At 43.2% G+C, this 19,761-nt stretch overlaps 1 protein-coding gene across 1 annotated transcript; it reads left to right on the top strand.

Annotated features, from left to right (window-relative positions):
• Positions 1–451: 451 nt before the first annotated feature.
• On the top strand, positions 452–18,739 carry PPT1 (palmitoyl-protein thioesterase 1). The gene is made up of 9 exons (XM_045858923.1): positions 452–588; positions 5,920–6,029; positions 6,259–6,386; positions 7,386–7,456; positions 9,337–9,439; positions 14,735–14,825; positions 15,712–15,810; positions 17,124–17,195; positions 18,373–18,739. Exons 1-9 carry the CDS (start codon positions 465–467, stop codon positions 18,493–18,495), a joined length of 921 nt encoding a protein of 306 aa, XP_045714879.1. The 5' UTR covers positions 452–464; the 3' UTR covers positions 18,496–18,739.
• Positions 18,740–19,761: the final 1,022 nt, after the last annotated feature.

Below are 19,761 nucleotides of genomic sequence, written 5' to 3'. Positions count from 1 at the left end.
CACACTCTTGCCTTGATTGGTCCTGGCTAGAAATTATCCCTTCTCTTCCATTTCTAATAGACAGCTAGCTAAGTTCTCCTTTCCTTTCTTCTTTCCCCAAAGTATTTTTCTTCCAAAGGCAGTACAGTGCTGTGGTTAAAAGCAACGACTTTGGAACTTCCAATCTGCTATCTCCGCCACCTTGGCACCTTACCCAAATTCTCAGTGCCTCAGTGTCCTGACTGTAAAATGGGAAGAAGTGTAGACAGTTGTTACGAGGCTAAATCAGTGAACAGATTTAAAGCACTTAAAAGGGTGTTTGACATAAAGTAAGTGCTGCATAATTGTTAGTATTCATTTTGATTCACCCTGGCGGGCAGCCTACTACAGGATCACGCCAGGGCAGACGCCCACCCCGCGGGGCAGCCCCGGCGGAGGCGTGGAAAAAGCAAGGCGCGGGAGCGCGCTCACGTGGTTGAGCCAAGATGGCGTCGCCCAGCTCGTTATGGCTTTTGGCTGTTGCTCTCCTGCCGGCGTCCTGCTCTGCCCTGAGGCTGGGGCGCCTCGACCCGCCCGCGCCCCGGCCGCTGGTGATCTGGCATGGGATGGGTGAGTGAGAGGAGGATCCAAAGGGTTTAGACTCTTCCCCTCTTTCAGCCTGGGTTCGCGTCTACAAAGTGCGAGCGCGAAGGGCGAGGACTGTGGTCACATAGCAGCCGGATGGCGGGATGTTAGGATTTGGGGACTGCTCTGCATTGGGAGGGGAGAAGGGCAAGGATCTGTCCTTGCGGTGAGGGCTCCCAGAGACCTGTGCAGTGCGTTCGGGTTTTACGTGCTGAGCTTGTTTAATCCTCGGAGCAGTGGCGTCAGGATGCTGGCACTTGCTCTCGGAGAGAGCTGGGCTGCCTCTCCGTGACCCAGGCATCCATCCTTTTATTCATTCACACATTGGACAGAGATTTGTTAGGCACCTATAGTTTATGTATACATTTAACACATTTATTGAGCACCTGTAGATGCTGAGGATACAGCAGTGAACACAACAGACTAAATTCTTTGCTCTTTTGGAACTTATTTTCCAAATGGAGAGACAGACTATAAAGAAATAAACAAGTAAAACATACAGTATGTCCAATGGTGATAAGTGTGATGGGAAAAGTAAAACAGAGAAGGGTATAGAAACCGAAGATGGAGGCTTGCAATTTTATAAAGCAAGATCAGGAAAGGATTCACTGAGAAAGTGACATCTGAGCAAAGACCTGAAGTGGACAAGGAAGATGCCATGTGGCTGTCTGGAAGGAACAGCAGATGCAAAGGCCCTGAGGCAGAAGTGTGTCTGGTATGTTTAAAAAACTACATTCACGCTAACCAATGTGGCACAGTTGGTTGGGTGTCATTACAAAACAGATGGTGGTCAGTTTGATCCCTGGTCAGGGCACATGCCTGGGTTGCAGGTCGAGGAGTATGTGAAGGAGACTGACCAATGCTTCTCTCTCACGTGGATGTTTCTTCCCCTCTCTTTCTTCCTCCCTTCCCTGCTCTCTAAAAATAAATAAAATATTTTTTTTAAAAAGGAAAAGGAAACTATATGCAGGTCAGTGTGGTGGGAACTGAGTGAGCAAGAAGAAGAATGAATATAGGGGTGTGGGGGTAGGGGGCCTGCAAGTGTTGTTTGGTCTACTAAGGCTACTGTAGGGACTTTGGCTGGAGTGAGATGGGAAGCCCGTGGAGGGGAGAGTTGAGATGATCTTAACTTACATTTTAAAAGGATCATTGTAGTTGATAATAGATTGTGGAGGTCATGGACATTTGTGGGGAGACAAGATGCTATTACAGTAATTTAAACAAGAGATGACCATGACTTGAAACATAGTTATATGGAGAAGTGGTCCAAGTTTGGAATATTTTGAAGGTGGAAGCAAGGGATTTGCTAACAGATGAGATGTAGGGTGAGTGAGAAAGAAAAGGAATCAAGGATGACTCCCGGAGGTTTGGCCTGAACAACTAGAAGGATGTAGTTGTCATTTTACCAAAGTGGAGAAGTCTGTAAGGGGAGCACATTAAGGATGGGGAGAAGATCAAGGGTCTGCTGTTGAATTTACTAAATTTGAAATGCTTGTTAGACATCCAGGAGATGTAGAGGCATTTGGAGTGTGGAGTCTAGGAGAGAGAAAAAAGTCAGAGATTTAAATTGGGGAAGCCTTCAGCTTATGGCTGGTATTTAAAGCCAGGAGACTGAGGGAGACAAACTAGGGCGTGTACACAGAAGAGGGAGGATATCTGAGGATTGAGCCCTGAGGCACTCCCAGTGTGTGGAGGTTAAGGAGATGAGGAGGAACCAGCAAAGAAGACAGTGATGGAACAACCAAGGAGGTGCAGGAAAGTCAGGAGAGTGCAGTGTCCTTGGGAACAGGTGAAAATGTTTTAAAAGGAAGGGGGTAATCACCTCTATGGAATGTTGTTGACAGGTTGAGTAAGATAAGGGCAGAGAATTGGTTATTGGATTTGGCGATATGAAGATCGCTAAAGACCTCTACAAAACAGCGAGAGGGAGAACCTTAATGGAATGGGTTGAAGGAAGGTGTTCGGAGAGGAATTAGAGTCAGTAAATACAGTTAGTTCTCTCAGGGCTTTGGTCCAGGTCCTGAGGCTGCTACAGTGGAATTCATCAAGTGCACAAGGAGCTCCAGGCCCTCCCAGAGCCATCATCCATAAGGAGGCAGGAAAGTAACCAAGAATTACAGTTCAGTGTGGTGAAGGTTTTTATGAGAGAAATCGAAGATGCTGTGGTTCTTAGGTTTTTCTTCTTTAAAAACTAATTCTTAAGCTTCCTCTCTGCCTACTTCACCCACTCAGTGGCCAGTCACTTTGCTTCCCATTCTTAGTTCTGGTTCCTGGAAACAGGAAAAGAAACAGCCGGGCCTTGGGTGGAACAAGGAAGCCCCTACAGAGCAGCGATTTTCAACCTGTGTCATCTCCTGGCACATAGAAACTAAATTACTACATTCAGAAGTTTAGTAATTAAGTAATTACTAAAACTGTGATGTGTCAAAAATACCCTTTTTGCCGATTTGACCAAAAAAAAAAAAAAAGGTATAATTTTGATTCATTCACACCGGATGACTATTGTTGTGTTGGCTGTTGTCATTTTTAAATTTAACACTCTAAGGGAAAAAGGGGTCAATGATCCTGACTAAACAGTCAGGTATTGCCTGTTTTAAAAATTCTTGTGGCACACTAGTACGCCTGCCTCGGCATACTGGTTGAAAATCCACTGCCCTGGAGTATAAGATTTAAAGAGGCACTGACTCTCTAGTGCATACAAGTTCATGGTCAGCACTTGCATGAACCTGAGAGTGAACCTTAAATTTTATATCCTAGGTGCTTCACCTGTCTTAACCTTATTCTTGCCTTAAAGAGAAATTCAATCCCAAAGCACGCTGGAGTCCGTTAACCCAAAATGTTCCTGATGACAAAGGAGGGGAATTTGCACCTCTGCTTATTTTTCATTTGTAAATTTGGTGTCCCAATTATATTATATGGGCTTTTGAAGTCTATTACTTGATGAATGTGAGCTAAGAGAAAAATGTTTTTTTATTGAGGTGAAATTCATGTAGCATGAAATTAACTGTAATAAAGTATAGAATTCAGTGGCATTCAGTATATTTATAGTGTTGTGCAACCACCACTTTCCTCCAGTGTTTTTTTAAATCTTCACTTGAGGATATATTTACTGGTTTTAGACAGAAAGGGAGGGAGGGAGAGAGAAACATCGATTGGTTGCCTCCCATACATGCCCGACTTGGGATCAAACCTGCAACCTAGGCATGTGTAGTGACCTGTGATCGAGGCTGCAACCCTTTGGTACATGGGATGACATTCCAACCAACTAAGCCACTTGGCCAGGTCCACTACTGTCTAGTTTCAAAACTTTTTTCTAATCACCCAGAAAATACCTGTACCCATTAAATAATCATTCTTCAGTCCCCATCTGCCACAACCTCCTGAAAATGTTCAGCCTGCTTTCTGTCTATACGGATTTGTCTCTTCTGGGTATATCACATAAAAGGAATCATACAATATGTGACCTTTTGTATCTGGCTTATTTCACTTATAGTGTTTTCCAGGTTCATCTGCATGTGTCAGTACTTCATGCCTTTTTATGACTAAATACTATTCTGTTGTAGATATACCAGTATAGATGACAATTTGTTTATCCATTCATTCATTGATGGACATTTGGGTTATTTCTACCTTGGACATAAAAATAATGTGGTTGTAAACATTCACGTACACATTTTTGTGTACGGGCATATGTTTTTATTTCTTTTGGGTATACAACAAGGTCTGTCTGGAATAAAGCCCAGCCACTGCTAATACAAAGAGAACTGTTTGCATGACATCGGTGTAACCTGGCAGCGAAGGAGAGAGGACTGGAATGCACATGCGTGAACAATGATGACTTCACTGTACTAGTCAGTGGGGAGTGGTAGATGCCATTGAGTGAGCATGTGTACTGTGTGGCCTTGGCACTCAAAATGACTGAGCAAGTAGAGCAATGAATCTGCATCAAATTTTGTATTAAGTTTAAACATTCATCTGTGGAAACTATTTGGATGAATCAGAAGGCTGCAGCTATGGGCAACTTGTGATTGGCAGCTTCATCACGACAACATGCCCTCTCATGTATCATGTCTCATGCAGAATTTTTTGGCCACACATCAAATTACCCAGGTGACTCAATCCCCTTACAGTCCAGATTTGGTGCCCTGTGACTTCTGGCTTTTCCTAAAACTAAGGGAAGAGATTCCAGACCATTGATGAGATTCAGAAAAGTAAGACGGGGCAGCTGAAGGTGATTGTGAGGACTGTGCGAGGTCCCAAGGTGCCTACTTTGAAGGGGACTGAAGTGTCATTGTCCTATATACAATGTTTCTTGTGTCTTATTCAATAAATGTCTCTGTTTTTCACATTACATGGCTGGACACCTTCTGGAAAGTCCTCATGTCTGGAAGTGAAATGGCTGGGTCATATGATAACCATGTAGTAACTTTCTGAGGAACTACCAACCTGTTTTCACAATGGCTGCATCACATTACATTTCCACCAGCCGTGTACAAAGGTTCCTATTTCTCCATATCCTGCCAATACTTGTTATTTTCCTTTTTTAAACTTAACTAATAAACTATTCATTAAAGCCATCCTAGTAGGTGTGAAGTGGTATCTCATTGTAGTTAACTTTTATTTATTGATTTTAAGGAAGAAGGAGGAGAGAGAGAGAGAGAAACATTGATTAAAAAAAGATTGTATTTATTTTTTAGAGAGGGAGAGAAACATCAATGCATGGTTTCCTCTCCTGCGCCCCTTACTGGGGACCTGCCCTGAAAGCTAGGCATGTGCCCTGACTGGGAATCAAACTGGTGACCCTTTGATTCACAGGCTGCCACTCAACCACTGAGCCATATCAGCCAGGGCAGAAACATTGATTTTTTTTTTGTTCCATTTATTTATGCCTTCATTGGTTGATTCTTGGACATGTCCTGACCTGGAATGGAACCTGTAACCTTGGCATATCGGGACCACACTCTAACCAACTGACTACCTGGCTAGGGCTCTCATTGTAGTTTTGATTTGCATTTCCCTAGTGACCAGTGGTGTTCAACATCTTTTCGTGTGCTTCTGGGCCATTTGTATATTATCTTTAGAGATACATCTGTTAAAGTCCTTTTTTCCATTTTTAATTAGGCTTCTTCATGTCATTGAGTTGTAAGAGTTCTTTGTATATTCTGGATATTAAACCTTCATCAGATAAATGTTTTGTAAATATTTCCTCCCATGCTGTATGTTGTCTTTTCACATTCTTGATCATGCCCTTTGAAGCACAAAAGTTTTTTAAAAATAATGTTTGATTCATAAGTGCTCGTTGTCTTTGTTGTCTAGGAGACAGCTGTTGTAATCCCTTAAGCATGGGTGCTGTCAAAAAAATGGTTGAGCAGAAAATACCTGGAATTTATGTCTTATCTCTAAAGATTGGAAAGACCCTGATGGAGGTAAGGCACTTTTTATAGCTCTGTTTCTTTGAAGGTTTGCTGGCTAATTTCATGGAATGTACCATAAAAATGCTTTACCTTGTATTTTTAGCAGCAAATCATGCAATGACACTGTAACTCTTGAGAGGCTTTTGTGAGGACACCAACCTAAACAAGTTTACTTCTTAGAGAAGACGCCAGTACCTGGTTTCAGTCCCATCTTTTCACTTCTGTGCGGCTCCTCTTTTAGGATGTGGAGAACAGCTTCTTCTTGAATGTCAATACCCAAGTAACAACAGTGTGTCAGATTCTTGCTAAGGACCCTAAATTGCAGCAAGGCTACAATGCTATGGGATTCTCCCAGGGAGGCCAGTTTCTGTGAGTTCATTTCTGTTATACCAATTATATGGAATTGATTTCTTTCTCCTCTTCAGATAGAGCCATTCCTCTCGTTCTTTTTGGTCATCCTCACCCAAGGACATGCTTATTGATTTTAGAGAGAGGGGAAGGGAGGGAGAGAGAGAGAAGGAAAGAAACACAGATGTAAGAGAGAAACATCATCCATTGCCTCTTGTACACGCTCTGACCTAGAACCAGACCCACAACCTAGGCATGTGCCCTAACCAGAAATCGAACCTGTGACGTTTTGGCTTACGGGATGACTCTGCAATCAACTGAGCCACACCTGTCAGGGCTCCTCTAGTTCTTTTTGGATCTTCACCTATCTTGGAAGAGAAACTTTTTTCCCCCAAAATTATATTTAGAAAGTTAGAGGGGTAGAAGTGAGCTGTAAAAGAAATGAGCTCAGGAAACAAGTTCCAGAGGCAGAAGCAGGGCCCTTGGAGCTTAGGAGAAAGAGAGAAGGAAAACCCACTTGGGGGCAGGGGGTGGGGGAATGCGCCGGCGTGTTCCTCAGAGAGAGAGAGCTGCCTGGAAACTATTCTGACATGTTTCCATGAAGAAGCTTTATGGAACTTCTTTTCTTTCTTTCTTTTTTTTTTCTTTTATCCTTACCCGGGGACATTTTTTCATTGCTTTTAAAGAGAGAGGAAAGGAGAAAAAGAAATATTGATGAGAGAAAAGCATCGCACCTAGACTGGGGAACAAACCCACAACCCAGGCACGTGCCCCCATTGGAATCGAATGCTCAGTCTTTGGGTTACAGGACAATGCTCCAACCAATTGGGCCACACTGGTCAGGGCTATGACACTTAATTTTTATGAAAGAATAAAGATTTGTGTTTGGTCCTATCAAAGGAAAATCCTGAAATTGTAGCCTTGGGGAACTACAGAGAATTAAGTATCTTAATCTGGGAAATTGATTGTTGCTGATACGTTTCCATCTGACAGAGCTGATAACCCTTTCCTTCTTCACAGGAGGGCAGTGGCTCAGAGATGTCCCTCACCTCCCATGGTCAATCTGATCTCAGTTGGGGGACAACAACAAGGTAACTTTGGCCTCTTTGCCTCCTTTTTTCTATGTTCTAACCCACATGACCACCTGTTTTTTTTTTTTTAATTCTAGCATCTCTATTTGTGTAAAAAGTCAGCCATCCTCGCAAAATTCTACTTCCGCAGCTTATTACAAACTAGCCAGCATTCCCGAAGAAGCAGGAAGAGACTTAGGGTTCCATAGGCCTGAACACAAGTGAATTGTTAAGTTGCCATGTGCTTCCCAGTGTAGTTGACATGAGTTCCTGTAGGTGAAACGGTTGCAGCTGTGTAGCATGTGGTCAGGTGGAGGAATTAGGAAAGTCTAACAACCTTTTCTGTTTTCTGACATTGGCGATGTCTATTGAGTTTAGGCGTAGGCAAAGAATAATGTCTAAGCTTTTTTTCTCTGTAAAATAAACAGCAGTGATTAAATCCTTCAGAGAACAACAGGTTTTCTGTTTAGACAAAATTTCAGACTTTAGAGAAGGATATGTCTTTGGAATAGAACTTTATCTCTGTTCTGGTAAGTATGGCTAATTGGTGGTATAGTGTAGGGGCAGAAGGATTCTCCTTATAATCAGGAAACTAGGTTCACCCAATTAACTGTTGCTGATGGGCAGGTAATTTGGTATCATGGGTGCCTTCCACAGATGAGGGAAACTAAAATAAGGTCCTGCTCTTCTTGAGGGAATTTCTCAGATGATGAAATGAATAGGTAGGGAAATAATTTCTAAAAGTGCAAGTATTATGCAAATGCAAATTGGTAAAAACAACTTTATCCCTTATTCATTCAAAAAATATGTATTGGAAACCTATAAGCAAGACAGACAAGGTCCCTGCTTTCATGAAACTTCCATTCTAGTTGGGGAGGGGTGCAAGAACAGACATGAAACAAACAAAACACAGTCCATGGTAACCAAGATGAAGAAACAAATGAGTTACCACTTGGTAGAGAGAATTCGGGTTGTGTTGGTTAAAGGTGTGGGCTCTGAAGTGAGAACTGCCTACGTTCATCTTGTGGCTGTATCACTTACTGTCAGACCTTGGACAAGGCATTGAACCCCTCTGTTTTAAACATTCCTGTAATGGGGCAAATAATGATTTCTACTCCACAGGGTGATTGTGAGGATTAAATTAATTATTGTCAGTATATGTTCAGAACTATGCCTGGTACCCCAGGAAATGTTGAGAAGGATAGTGAGGATGAAAGTGTAACTGGGAGAGGGGAAGGAAACGGGGTGGTTACTACTTGAGTGAGGGTCGCCAGAGGGGAATTCTCTAAGCTAAGATCTGTGAGATGCAAGTGAGTCCAGCCATTGAAGCAGCAAGAGAACTACGGGCATACTTTGTTTTATTGCACTTAATTTATTTTGCTTCTCAAATACTGTGTTTGCATCAACATCTGCAGAGACCCTCCATCAGCAAAAAGATTACAGCTCACTGAAGTTCCAGATGATGGTTAATATTTTTTAGCAATAAAATATTTTTTAATTATGTGCATTATGTTTTTAGACCTACCTAGACTGTTGCACACTTCATAGACTACAGTATAGTGTAAACATAACCTATATGTACTGGGAAACCAAAAAGGTTGAATGGCTCACTGTGATACTCGCTTTATTGCGGTGGTCTGGAACTGAGCCTGCAGTATCTCGGAGGTATGCCTGTATGTCCTCCAGGGAGGAGCAGGGTCAAAGGTTCTTAGGCAGAAAAGAGTGGGAGTATCAGGAGGTAGCTGGTTATAGCACTAATACTAAATACATTATTTTCTTGAAGAATACATGAATGATATCAGGGTTAAGGTGTTTTTTTCTGTTGTTTCTCATAGTGCCTTGTACATAGTAGGTATTCATTACATAACCAGGGAATGGATAATGGTCTTCTGCTACTCTAGGTGTTTTCGGACTCCCTCGGTGCCCAGGCGAGAGTTCTCACATCTGTGACTTGATCAGAAAAGCACTGAATGCTGGGGCTTACAAGAAAGCTATTCAAGAACGGTATGTATGGTTAGCTGAAAAGGACGCCACTGTCACTACATTTAAATACTGTGCTGACTTTCATGCTAACAGTGATTCCTGGTGATGTTCAAATGAGATCATTTTCCTAAATATCTCTGTACTGTCTGCTCAGTTTTACTGTAAACCTAAAACTGCTTTAAAATTAATTTTAAAAAGAAAGGGAGGGCTGCCCTGACCGGTGTGGCTCCGTTGGATGGGTGTGGTTCCACAAAGTGAAAGGTCTCCAGTTCCATTCCTGGTCAGGGCATACACGCCCAGGTTTCATGCGGGTTTGATGCCCAGTCGATGCACGTATGAGAGGCAACCGATCCATGTTTCTCCTCACATTGATGTTTCTCTCCCTCTCTATCTCCTTCCCTTCTCCCCTCTCTAAAAATAAATAAATAAAATCTTTAAAAAATAAAAAGAAAGGGAGGGCATTTTTCTATATGGGAAGAATGTAATTCCAACAGAATAAATGTTCATCTTAAAAACAAACAGTCAAAAAGCCTTTAGAAAGTACCAAGCTCAGGAATTACTGTTAACGTTGGAGGAGAGATTCTTTCTGTTGTCAGCAGCATGGGGTTAGCTTCCTATGTCAGTGTCCCCAACCCCTCAGATGTGTTTGGATATTTATTTATTTATTTTTTCTCTCTCTCTTTCTTTTGGAAGGTGTTCTTGTTCAGTTGTTTCTAACTAAAATATACATCAGAACCCCCTGGGGAATGCATTAAAAATGGATTCTAGGGCTCCATTCCTAGAAATTCAGATTCAGTAGCTCTAGAGTATTCTAGGTGGTAACAAATTTGGGATCAATTAGTATAGTTATAGTGTCTGTCCTACAGGTTTTCCAAGTGTAGCATTTTTTCTAATAATAGCTCTTCAGTACAACACTTCCTTGAAGCTATCTTCCAAGGTATAACCTTGTGAATGACTCAAATAGAGAAAAACAATCTTTTCTTCCATTTACTATACTTATAGTAAAGTGATCTTAGGTCAACAGTGCCACCTGATGGTCAGTGAAGGAAACTGAGATACTTTACATTTCTATCTTTTCTCTCAAGCAGCTTAAACTACTGCATTTATGTCCTACAAATTCCTTGTTCTCATGAATGTATGTGGCTTCTTTACACTTCGTTATTTTTAAAGATTTTATTTATTTATTTTTATAGAGAGGGGAAGGGAGGAAGAAAAAGGTGAGAAACATTGATATGAGAGAGAAACATGATCGGTTGCTTCTAGTACATGCCACAAACGGGACTGAACCCACACCCCAGACTTGTGCCCTGGTGGGGAACTGAACTGCAGCCTTTCACTTTGTGGGGCAATACCCAAGCAACTGAGCCACACTGGTCAGAGACTGGTTCCTTTTCTCTCCATGCAGACCCCCCTCTCCTGCTGTGCTGAGAGGTGGCCTGGCCCAGCTTGTTTAGGAGATTATCTCCATCTGAGGCTAGACACTCTGGGTTCCATATCAAATTCTTAGGAAAGGGACCATGCCTCAGCTCAGGTCAGGCTCCTACATGTTCTGAGTAGCTGTGGCCAACCATACCCACTCCTGTTACTGGTAGGAGGGGGCAGGAAGGGTGCAGTTTCCACACCAGGGAGAATGGTTTTAATTTAGGCAGAGATCCCAGAAGATGTCTTCTACACTGTTCGGATAATTTAACCATAGCAGAGTAAGTTTGATAGCCTGATACCTGGAGTAAGCAGTGAGGAAGGGTTTTCAAGCACCAGGCCCTGGCCAGGCACGGTGGGGACGATGAGTAATGGTACGTGTAGTAACACTCTCTTGCCTTCTGACTGTGAAATCTGCTCTCCAGTTACCCTCCGAGATACTAGCAGCCCTTCCTGATTTCTGCTTCCTCATTTCCTCCCTGCCATCCCCCACCCCCAGGGTGACCCTGACCTTGGCCCCTCGTCTTCCCCTGTGCCAGCTCTGCTCTCCCAACTTGCCCTGTCCTTGGTCCATGGTTCTCAGAGTGCTTTTTTTCAGTTGTCCCACGTTGCCCACAACTTGCCATACTTTTTCCTGGAAATACTGAGGCCACCACTCAGACTCCCTCAGACACTTTTCAACTGTTCATAAACATACAGAGAGTAATGTAACAAACTACTATTTTTGTCATATTCTCCTCAGCTATTTTTAAGAACAAAAACATTTCAGATAAAATTGAATTTTTCTACATATCCTTCCCAGGTCCCATTCTCTCCCCTCCCTCCACAGTGACAACCTCTGTCAAGAAACCAGAATCTGCCCTGGCTGGCGTAGCTCAGTGGATTGAACGTGGACTGGGAACCAAAGTGTCCGAGGTTCGATTCCCAGCCAGGGTACATTCCTGGGTTGCAGGCCAGAACCCCCAGCAACCGCACATTGATGTTTCTCTCCCTCTCTTTCTCTCTCTCTCTCTCTCTCTCTTTCTCTCTCTCTCTCTCTGTCTCCCTCCCTTCCCTCTCTAAAAATAAATAAATAAATAAATAAAAATATAAAAAAAAAGGAAAGAAACCAGAATCTAGTCTATTAAAAATGTTTATATTAAGCCCTGGTTGGCGTAGCTCAGTGGATTGAGCACGGGCTGCGAACCAAAGCATTGCAGGTTCAATTCCCAGTCAGGGCACATGCCTGGGTTGCAGGCCATGGTCCCCAGCAACCACACATTGATGTCTCTCTCTCTCTCTTCCTCCCTTCCCTCTCTAAAAATAAATAAATAAAATCTTTATAAAAAGTGTTTATATTATACATGGTACATATCTATCCACAATCTGCTAATACATAATGTTATATTGTATATTTAAAATTTTATGTAATGGATACCTTATTGTACATTTCATTCTACAAATGATTTTTTCACTCAGTATTATGTTTCTGAGATCTAAACATGTTATACATACACATGAAGCTGATTTGTCTTAATTGCTGCATGGTGTTTTATTATATGACTTCACAGTGTATTGATTCCATATTGCAAATATTTCATCATTTCCAGTTTCTCGTTAAAACAAACAACTTTCAGAGAACATTACGTGTTGAAAAGCCCAGTTTCCCCTCCCCTGTTCTGGCTCCATTACTGCTAATGCTTTGACCTTGGGCAAGCTACTTAATCAATCACTCTGAATATTTGTAAGTTGCCTCATTTGTAAACATGGGTATAATATTAGTACTTACCCTGTGGAATTCTTGTAAGGATTAAATAGGTTAACATATATAAAATGCTTAGAATAAGCCTGGTATATGGTGAGTGCTGTGTGTTACTATTATTATCTCTAAGCCACGATGGCTAGAGCCTCAGAGGGTAGCGGCTTGTCTTACCAAGGATGGCCTGTGGCTGGGCAGTTCTGGCTTGGGAGCTCTCCTTTCCTGCCCCTCCACATGCTTCACTGGAAAGTATGTCGACTCAGACAGATTTAGGCTCATATCTTGCCTTTTGTAATGCTGATTGTGTAGCCTTGGGAGATTTCCTTAACCTTTCTGAACCTGGCCCCTCAGTGGTAAAATGGAGCTGATAGTGCAAACCCATGTTTTCCTCTGTCCATATCCTGAAGGGCCTCCCCCTACCCCGCCAACCGCCCCACCTGCTGCAGCTCTTCCAGCTTCTGCTCATCCTCGTGTCCTTCCCCTTGGCTGCCCCATGGGCACCAGCTCCTTACAACGCAAAATGTCTTTCACTTCTTCCTGTTGCCCTTTCTTAGCTCTGTTTCCTTTTCACACAAAAAGGTGACCCATGACTACTTTCTTCATTCCTTTTATCCTTAGCCATTAGGACGCCCCACTGCCATCCTGAGTCACCAGAACCTGGCCTGGCAAGATCCAAAGAACTTTGTATTATTTCACTTACATTTTCTGAAGAAACTTGATTAGCCACCTGTGTGTACTCAGTGCTCATCATTTGTCAGCATTTGACACTTGACCACCCACTCGTGAGGCTTTTTCTTCCCTCGTTCGCCTAACTACACTCCCATCATGTCCCTAAACCCTACCCCTCCTTTACTGCCGAGCCCACTTCTGTCATCCTGTTTCCTTTGGCAAATGCTCACCGCTGAGCGTCTGCCCCCCGCTGGGCAGCCACTGCTGAGGACCTGACAGTCTCGAGGGGAGAGACAGGGGGTCAGTGCTTTCACACGGTAAGCGGTAACAATGCTAAAACAAAATGGTAAGACCACTACTAACACCAGTATTTCATAAATGTTCAGAGTTCATTACATTTTTTTAAATTGGAGAAACTAAATATTTAAAAGCCTTCAAGCACATTTATAAACAGAGTATAGAACGTCACTTTGACCGCTGACAGTCCAACGGCTGCCTCCTTTAAGCTCAGTTCTGTCTGCCCCTGGAGCTGCCATCATCTGATGTAGCGGGCCCCACGGGCTTTAGTGCACCCTGCCTTGCTGAGTGGTGCTTTCAGGACCGCCACCTCTGGGCAGCTCTTCCATTCTTGGCTGCAGGCTCCTGTTGTAGACATTTTTATTTCTTTTCCTGCCAAACTGGGGTAGAGTCCCACCCATGTTCTAATTCCTGCCTTTCCCCATAGGACTTCTCCCATTAGGTCTATGCTCAGCTGGATTGCTGCCATGGAGATGCAGGAAATAGGTGGGAACTAGCTGCTGGGAGGATTTGTGGTAGAAGTGTTAGGTTTGGTGGGGGAGGGCAGGAGGACAGGGGAGGGGAAGTAGAGACAGACAGGAAAGTAAAAAAGTGTGAGAACTGCTGACCTATGTCCAAAATAATACCATTATAACCTCCAAAATCTGCCGCTTGTCCTTTAAAATCACATGACATATACCAGTATCCTGAAAACTGGTGTAATCACTGAGTACTATGATAAATGCTTTGTGACTGGAAGGTTAGACCTCCATCCCAATCTGAAGATGGCAAGAGAGAAGGAGAGAGAGATGAAGAGGAGGTAGATGGGTGAAGAGGGGGCAGAAGTGATGGGATTTGAGCTGAGTCTTGCAGGATGAGTAGGAAGGAAAGGAGGGTGAAGGGGGGACAGCACGTGCCATCGTGACCTGGAAGCGTAAGCGTGAAAAAGCTCACTGTCCCAGGGGAGCCATATTACTGAGTCCTTTTCCCAAGCTTCAGCACTTTGTTTACTGTGTTAAATAGCACATCCTTGTCTCAGGTGTCTAGGTAAGGAACTGTTTGGTAGGTGTAAGTCTTGTTTTCACTATTGGAAGGCAAGGCCTGGGACTTGAAGGCTCTGGGTCTTTGTCCTGTTGAAGTCTCTTGGTGACCTATGGTGACAGGGGCATGCTGATACGCAGCTCGGTCACCTTGATTCCTTTTTCTTTCTGCAGCCTGGTGCAAGCGGAATACTGGCACGACCCCATAAACGAGGACACGTACCGCAACCACAGCATCTTCTTGGCAGATATTAATCAGGAGAGAGTACGCACCCACCCAGGCTACCGTAGTTATGCTTTCATTTTTCTATTTGGGACATTTATCAAAAGATCAGCAGTGACTGTTTACCCAAAATATCCCAGGCAGAACCTGGAAACAGTATCGTTTTTTTTGTGGGGGAGCCAGTGCTTCTGAGATTCAGATCCTTTTAGGGAGGCCTCGTTCCCTTTGGCTTTCTTCCCTTAGGTCCTATCCCTTTCCTTAGTGTTGAAGCACAGTCAGCTGGTCAGTTCGGTGCATTGCTGGCTGGCTTGTGCAGAATTTCGCAGCTGCTGTCTTACTGAGGGAAGCCTTCAGTGGGTTGCTTTTGGGTCAAATTTTCTCAGAAAAGAGATTTACTTAGAAGACAAACTGCATTGGTGGGTTGCTTTTGGGTCAAATTTTCTCAGAAAATGGGATTTACTTAGAAGACAAACTGCAAAGGGGACTGTGTGTCCCAAACACAAGCATCCTTTGGGAAATTCTGGTAGACTAGATAGCTCAGTTAATGTTTTCATCTGGAGGTTTTTTAAACAATTTGTTTTTGAAAGAAGGGAAAAATAATAGTATAGCAAAACCACTCAGAAATTGCAGCTTATTTTGCCGTGGCTGTCTCTGGCTAGATGTCTTCCACCTGTATGATGGATACCTGTGCAGTGACAGATTAAGGGTGGCACCTCGGTTAGTGGGTAAAAAGCCAGTCAGCTAGGATGGTAAGAGGCAGCTGTACAAAGTGTATTCTGGGCAGGAAGCTGAAAAAGCAGCCCATACGATGGGGGAGAAACATGGTGTCATGCCTGGGGTCAGGGAGACCAGAGTGCTGGAAGGCTTCACTTCCCGTGCTGGAACCCGAGGGTGATGTCTCTGAGATACTGCTGGGCTTTCCCTCCAGGGTGTTAATGAGTCCTACAAGAAAAACCTGATGGCCCTGAAGAAGTTTGTGATGGTGAAATTCCTCAATGATTCCATTGTGGACCCTGTGGATTCTGAGGTGAGACATTGCTTGGGCAGGCCACAACATGCCAGGAGACCATAGGAGTAAGTGACATGAAAATACAGCTACCTGTTGGGGAAAAATCCTTAGTCCCTCCCACCAACTTTTGGGTAGCGCAGGGGTTCTTCGCCTGAAGTCTCTAAGTGGGACACTGAGGGTTGTAACCAGCCCCACCCCCCCACTCAGAATTGTATGAAAAATGATACAGTTGCATTCTCTGAGGAAGGGTCTATAATTTTTTGATAGGATTTTCAGAGACCCACGACCCAACAAAAAGTTTAGAGCCACCAGCCCAAAGTCTATAAATCCCTAAGGTTGACACTGAGGGTCTGTCTTCACCTGGCTTCAGCCTGTTTTCCCCAGCCTGATCCCCCTTCACTATCCACTTCATACTCTCCGATCAGGCCATCTGTGTACTACTTGAAATGCCCCAGCCCTGGCGTATGCTTTTTCTCTTGCCTACCTTTGTTCAAGCTTTTAAGTCTCCTAGCTTCTCCACCTGATGAGCTTCTGTTTACCTTTCAAGGCCAAACTCAAATCACTTCCTCTGTTATGGATCCCGTCCCTATTTCAGGTAGAATTTGCTCCCTTTTCTAGAATCAGTCAGCCTCTATTTAGTACTCACACATCACGTCAGACTGACCACCCAGGACCAGCAAACCATGGCCTGTGACCCAAATCCAGCCTGCCACCTGCTTTCGTATAGCCATGAACTAAAAATGGTTTCTACATTTTTAAATGGTTGAAGTTTTTTTAATTTGATGGCTTGAAAATTATGTGAAATTCAGGTTTTAGTGTCCATAAATAAAGTCCCATTGGAACACAGCCATACTTGAGTTTTTAAAAATATTGTCTGCAGCTGCTTTTGCATTACAGTGGCAACATTGGCTGCAACCATGTGACTCTTCAAGCTGAAAATATTTTGTATCTGGCCTTTATAGAAAAGTTTGACAACCTCCTACTAAACAATTAGTTGTTTCTGTGCCTTATGAGACTCGAGCTTTTTGAAAACAGTGACCATATATATTCATCTCTGAATGTCTATAGAGTTCAGCACAAGATTTTCAGAGGGTAGCTGCTCCATAATTATAGGAAGCAGAACTTTTGGGAAATTGGAAAGCTCTTTGGAAAGATTAACTCACCTCAAGATCTACCCTTAAAAAAGAGATGACTCACTGTTTTCCCTCCTTACTACACCCTCATGATGGTTAGTTTGTTGGTAGTTGGTAGTCTTAGCTACCATCCAGTCTTAAATTAGTTTGGTGGTATGTGCCATGTGTCTAATCTGCATATTCCTTCCTTTCCTGCAGTGGTTTGGATTTTACAAAAGTGGCCAAGACAAGGAAACTATTCCCTTACAGGAGACCACTCTGTACACAGAGGTAAATGGGTGGGGAGAGGTGCTGTCTTTTTCAGCTCCCAGCTCTTGAAGCTGCTGCGTTTGTGGGTGATAGACCCTGTCCTGTACACTGCAGAGTGTATGTAAGTGCGTATGAGGCATCTGGCCCACGTCTGATAGGGGCGAGGCTCGTTAGACTGCTGTTGGCACTAGTCTGTTAAATGGTGGTTTACAGAAATCTACATCCTGGAGGTCAAAGGACCTTGTACCTCATGGTTTGTAAGCATTTCCAAGGGACACATCATCTAACCCTTTTTTTCTGATAAAAAGGCTTGGAATTGCCTTCCTTTGCTGAGGTGTAGACTGAATCAAATCAAAGAAGCCCCCAGGCATAATGAAAGCAGATGGGCTTTGAAACAGATGCATTTGTTTGTAAATTAGGCACCAACAAGGAGAGCTCCTCCTGCAGGAGTGAATGGGACTAAAATTAACTTTTTTTTTTTTTAGCAGTAGGTGATTTCTCAAGCAGAGCTTGCAGCATTTCAGCCCCTCCAGTTCTACACTAATGATTTTATGTGGGAGATAGACTCTCCCCAAAATGCACAAGTGCTACTCATGTCTGAACCAATTGCTTTCTACTAGAATGTCTTCAAATTTCAGAAACCTGTCATCTACCCTTGGCTTTTCTCCTGCATTTGGTACGCCTCTAGGGTGAGGTAAAAAGGAAGCTAGGGTCTGTTAAGTTTTTGAAATCACAACTCACAACATCCTTATAATGGATCTCAAACTGATCCAGCATTGTCTTAACTGCTCATCTTCCTGCCATATCTGTTCTGTGTCACATAGGCTATGGGTAATGACATTTTCAACTGCAAGATATGAAAGGGTCCCAAGTTGGTATCTAAAGGTTGGATGTTTTAAGTTATCAAGCTAATGCTCTCCTGTCTTTGGGTCACTCCCCCTAACTGACATTTGGAGGGTGTTTTTTCCTCCAGAAGCTGTGGGAAACTTCAGAAAGCAGAATGTAAAATTCTACAGAATAACTTCAACTGCTTAGGGGAAAAAATAAGGTTCCTTTTTGGCATTTTTGACAGTGCACCTAAATTTTAATACCGAGAGAAGATTGCATTTTGAGAATGTATCTCAGGGTAACATTGTATTTCTTTTCTTCAAACCTTTTCATTAAACCTTTTGATTAATTATGGCCTTCCTCTCCACAGGACCGCCTAGGACTGAAAGAAATGAACAATGCAGGACAGCTAGTATTCCTGGCTATAGAAGGGGATCATCTTCAACTGTCTGAAGAATGGTTTAATGCCCACATCATACCCTTCCTTGAGTGAAACCTTTGCAAATTGCACCAGAGCTCAGGGAGCCCCAGCGCTTACAAACCAGTGAAGACTGTTCCCTTCGTGCCCAAGCCTGAGCTTGATCTAGCTTGCAACTAACCCTTCTCTAGCCATCATCTAACATGCCTTTCTCGGAGAGATCTAAGATCCAAATCTTATCCTTTGCCTCATCCTATCAGCATATGGTATTGAATGCAACTTTAATTAGTTAATAACCACAGAGATTATTTTATAACCATTTGATGTCGTCATGTTGCCTTAGGAATCTGTCTGCTTCAAGTCAGCGCCAGTGCTGTGCTCAGGCCCAGAAGACTGAACAAAGCAATGACAGATTCTAAGGGCAGACATCTTTCTCACAAAAATCTAGCCACATTTCAAGCCAAGAGAAGGCTGACACTCAGGTCTGATGCTCAGTTTCGCTGGTGGGGACTTAACAAGTGCGTGGAGTATTCCTTGGATGTTGCTGTACAATCTGAGGCTGCCCCCCCCCCAGTACAGTGTCTTCTGTGGTATCTTAGCAATGATTAGATTCTGCTAGCCCACCATCTTGCTTCTTTTTGTAGCACTTTTTGTCTCCTCGGGTAGTGATAAATTAGTTGCTCTGTCACAAAAGGAGGGTAGTAACACCCAATAGGATTGCTACAGGGAGGAAGTGTATGTATTGCTTAACTTGGGTGGGGGTGGGAGGTGGGTGGCAGAGAATGTAGGAATGGAAATGCAAAATGGGCTGGCAGGTTCTTTACATTCCATCCTTGATTAACTTGTCCTTATGACTAGTGATCTGGATTCTAAAATCACTGTTATAGGCATTAGCAGGGAATAGGAGGAAAAGTGTGAAGAAATATTGACCAGTACACTTAAAACTTGTTTCTAATGTGTTTTGTCAAAGATTATTTGCCCAAAAGGCTTGGAGAACATTGCATACCCCTTTTCTCCTCTTGGAGATCAACCCATATCAGAATATTAAGGAATCTGAGAATTCCTGTTATAGTAAAGAAAACCATAGTCTACCATTCCCCATACTATTTAAGCAGATACCTTACTTAGCCCCCACTCCCCCACCTATGAAAACCTGTTACTTTTTGGAAGACTCGTGCAGAATGCCAGTTTGGGGAAATGACCAGCTGTGCACGAGAGAAGTACCTTGGTAGTGCTGTGAGGTTCGCCTTTTACAGTCACTGTCCTCAAACCTCGTTTTCCAACTAAAGATGAGCCTTGAGAGCAAGAAGTCGGGGGGGGATGTGAAAAGAACTATATGAG

The sequence above is a fragment of the Phyllostomus hastatus genome, unplaced genomic scaffold (genome assembly GCF_019186645.2).
Source record: "Phyllostomus hastatus isolate PE091 unplaced genomic scaffold, TTU_PhHast_1.1 phas_scaffold_182, whole genome shotgun sequence".
Classification (NCBI taxonomy): Eukaryota; Metazoa; Chordata; class Mammalia; order Chiroptera; family Phyllostomidae; genus Phyllostomus; species Phyllostomus hastatus.
This window is presented reverse-complemented; position numbering and strand designations above follow the sequence as displayed.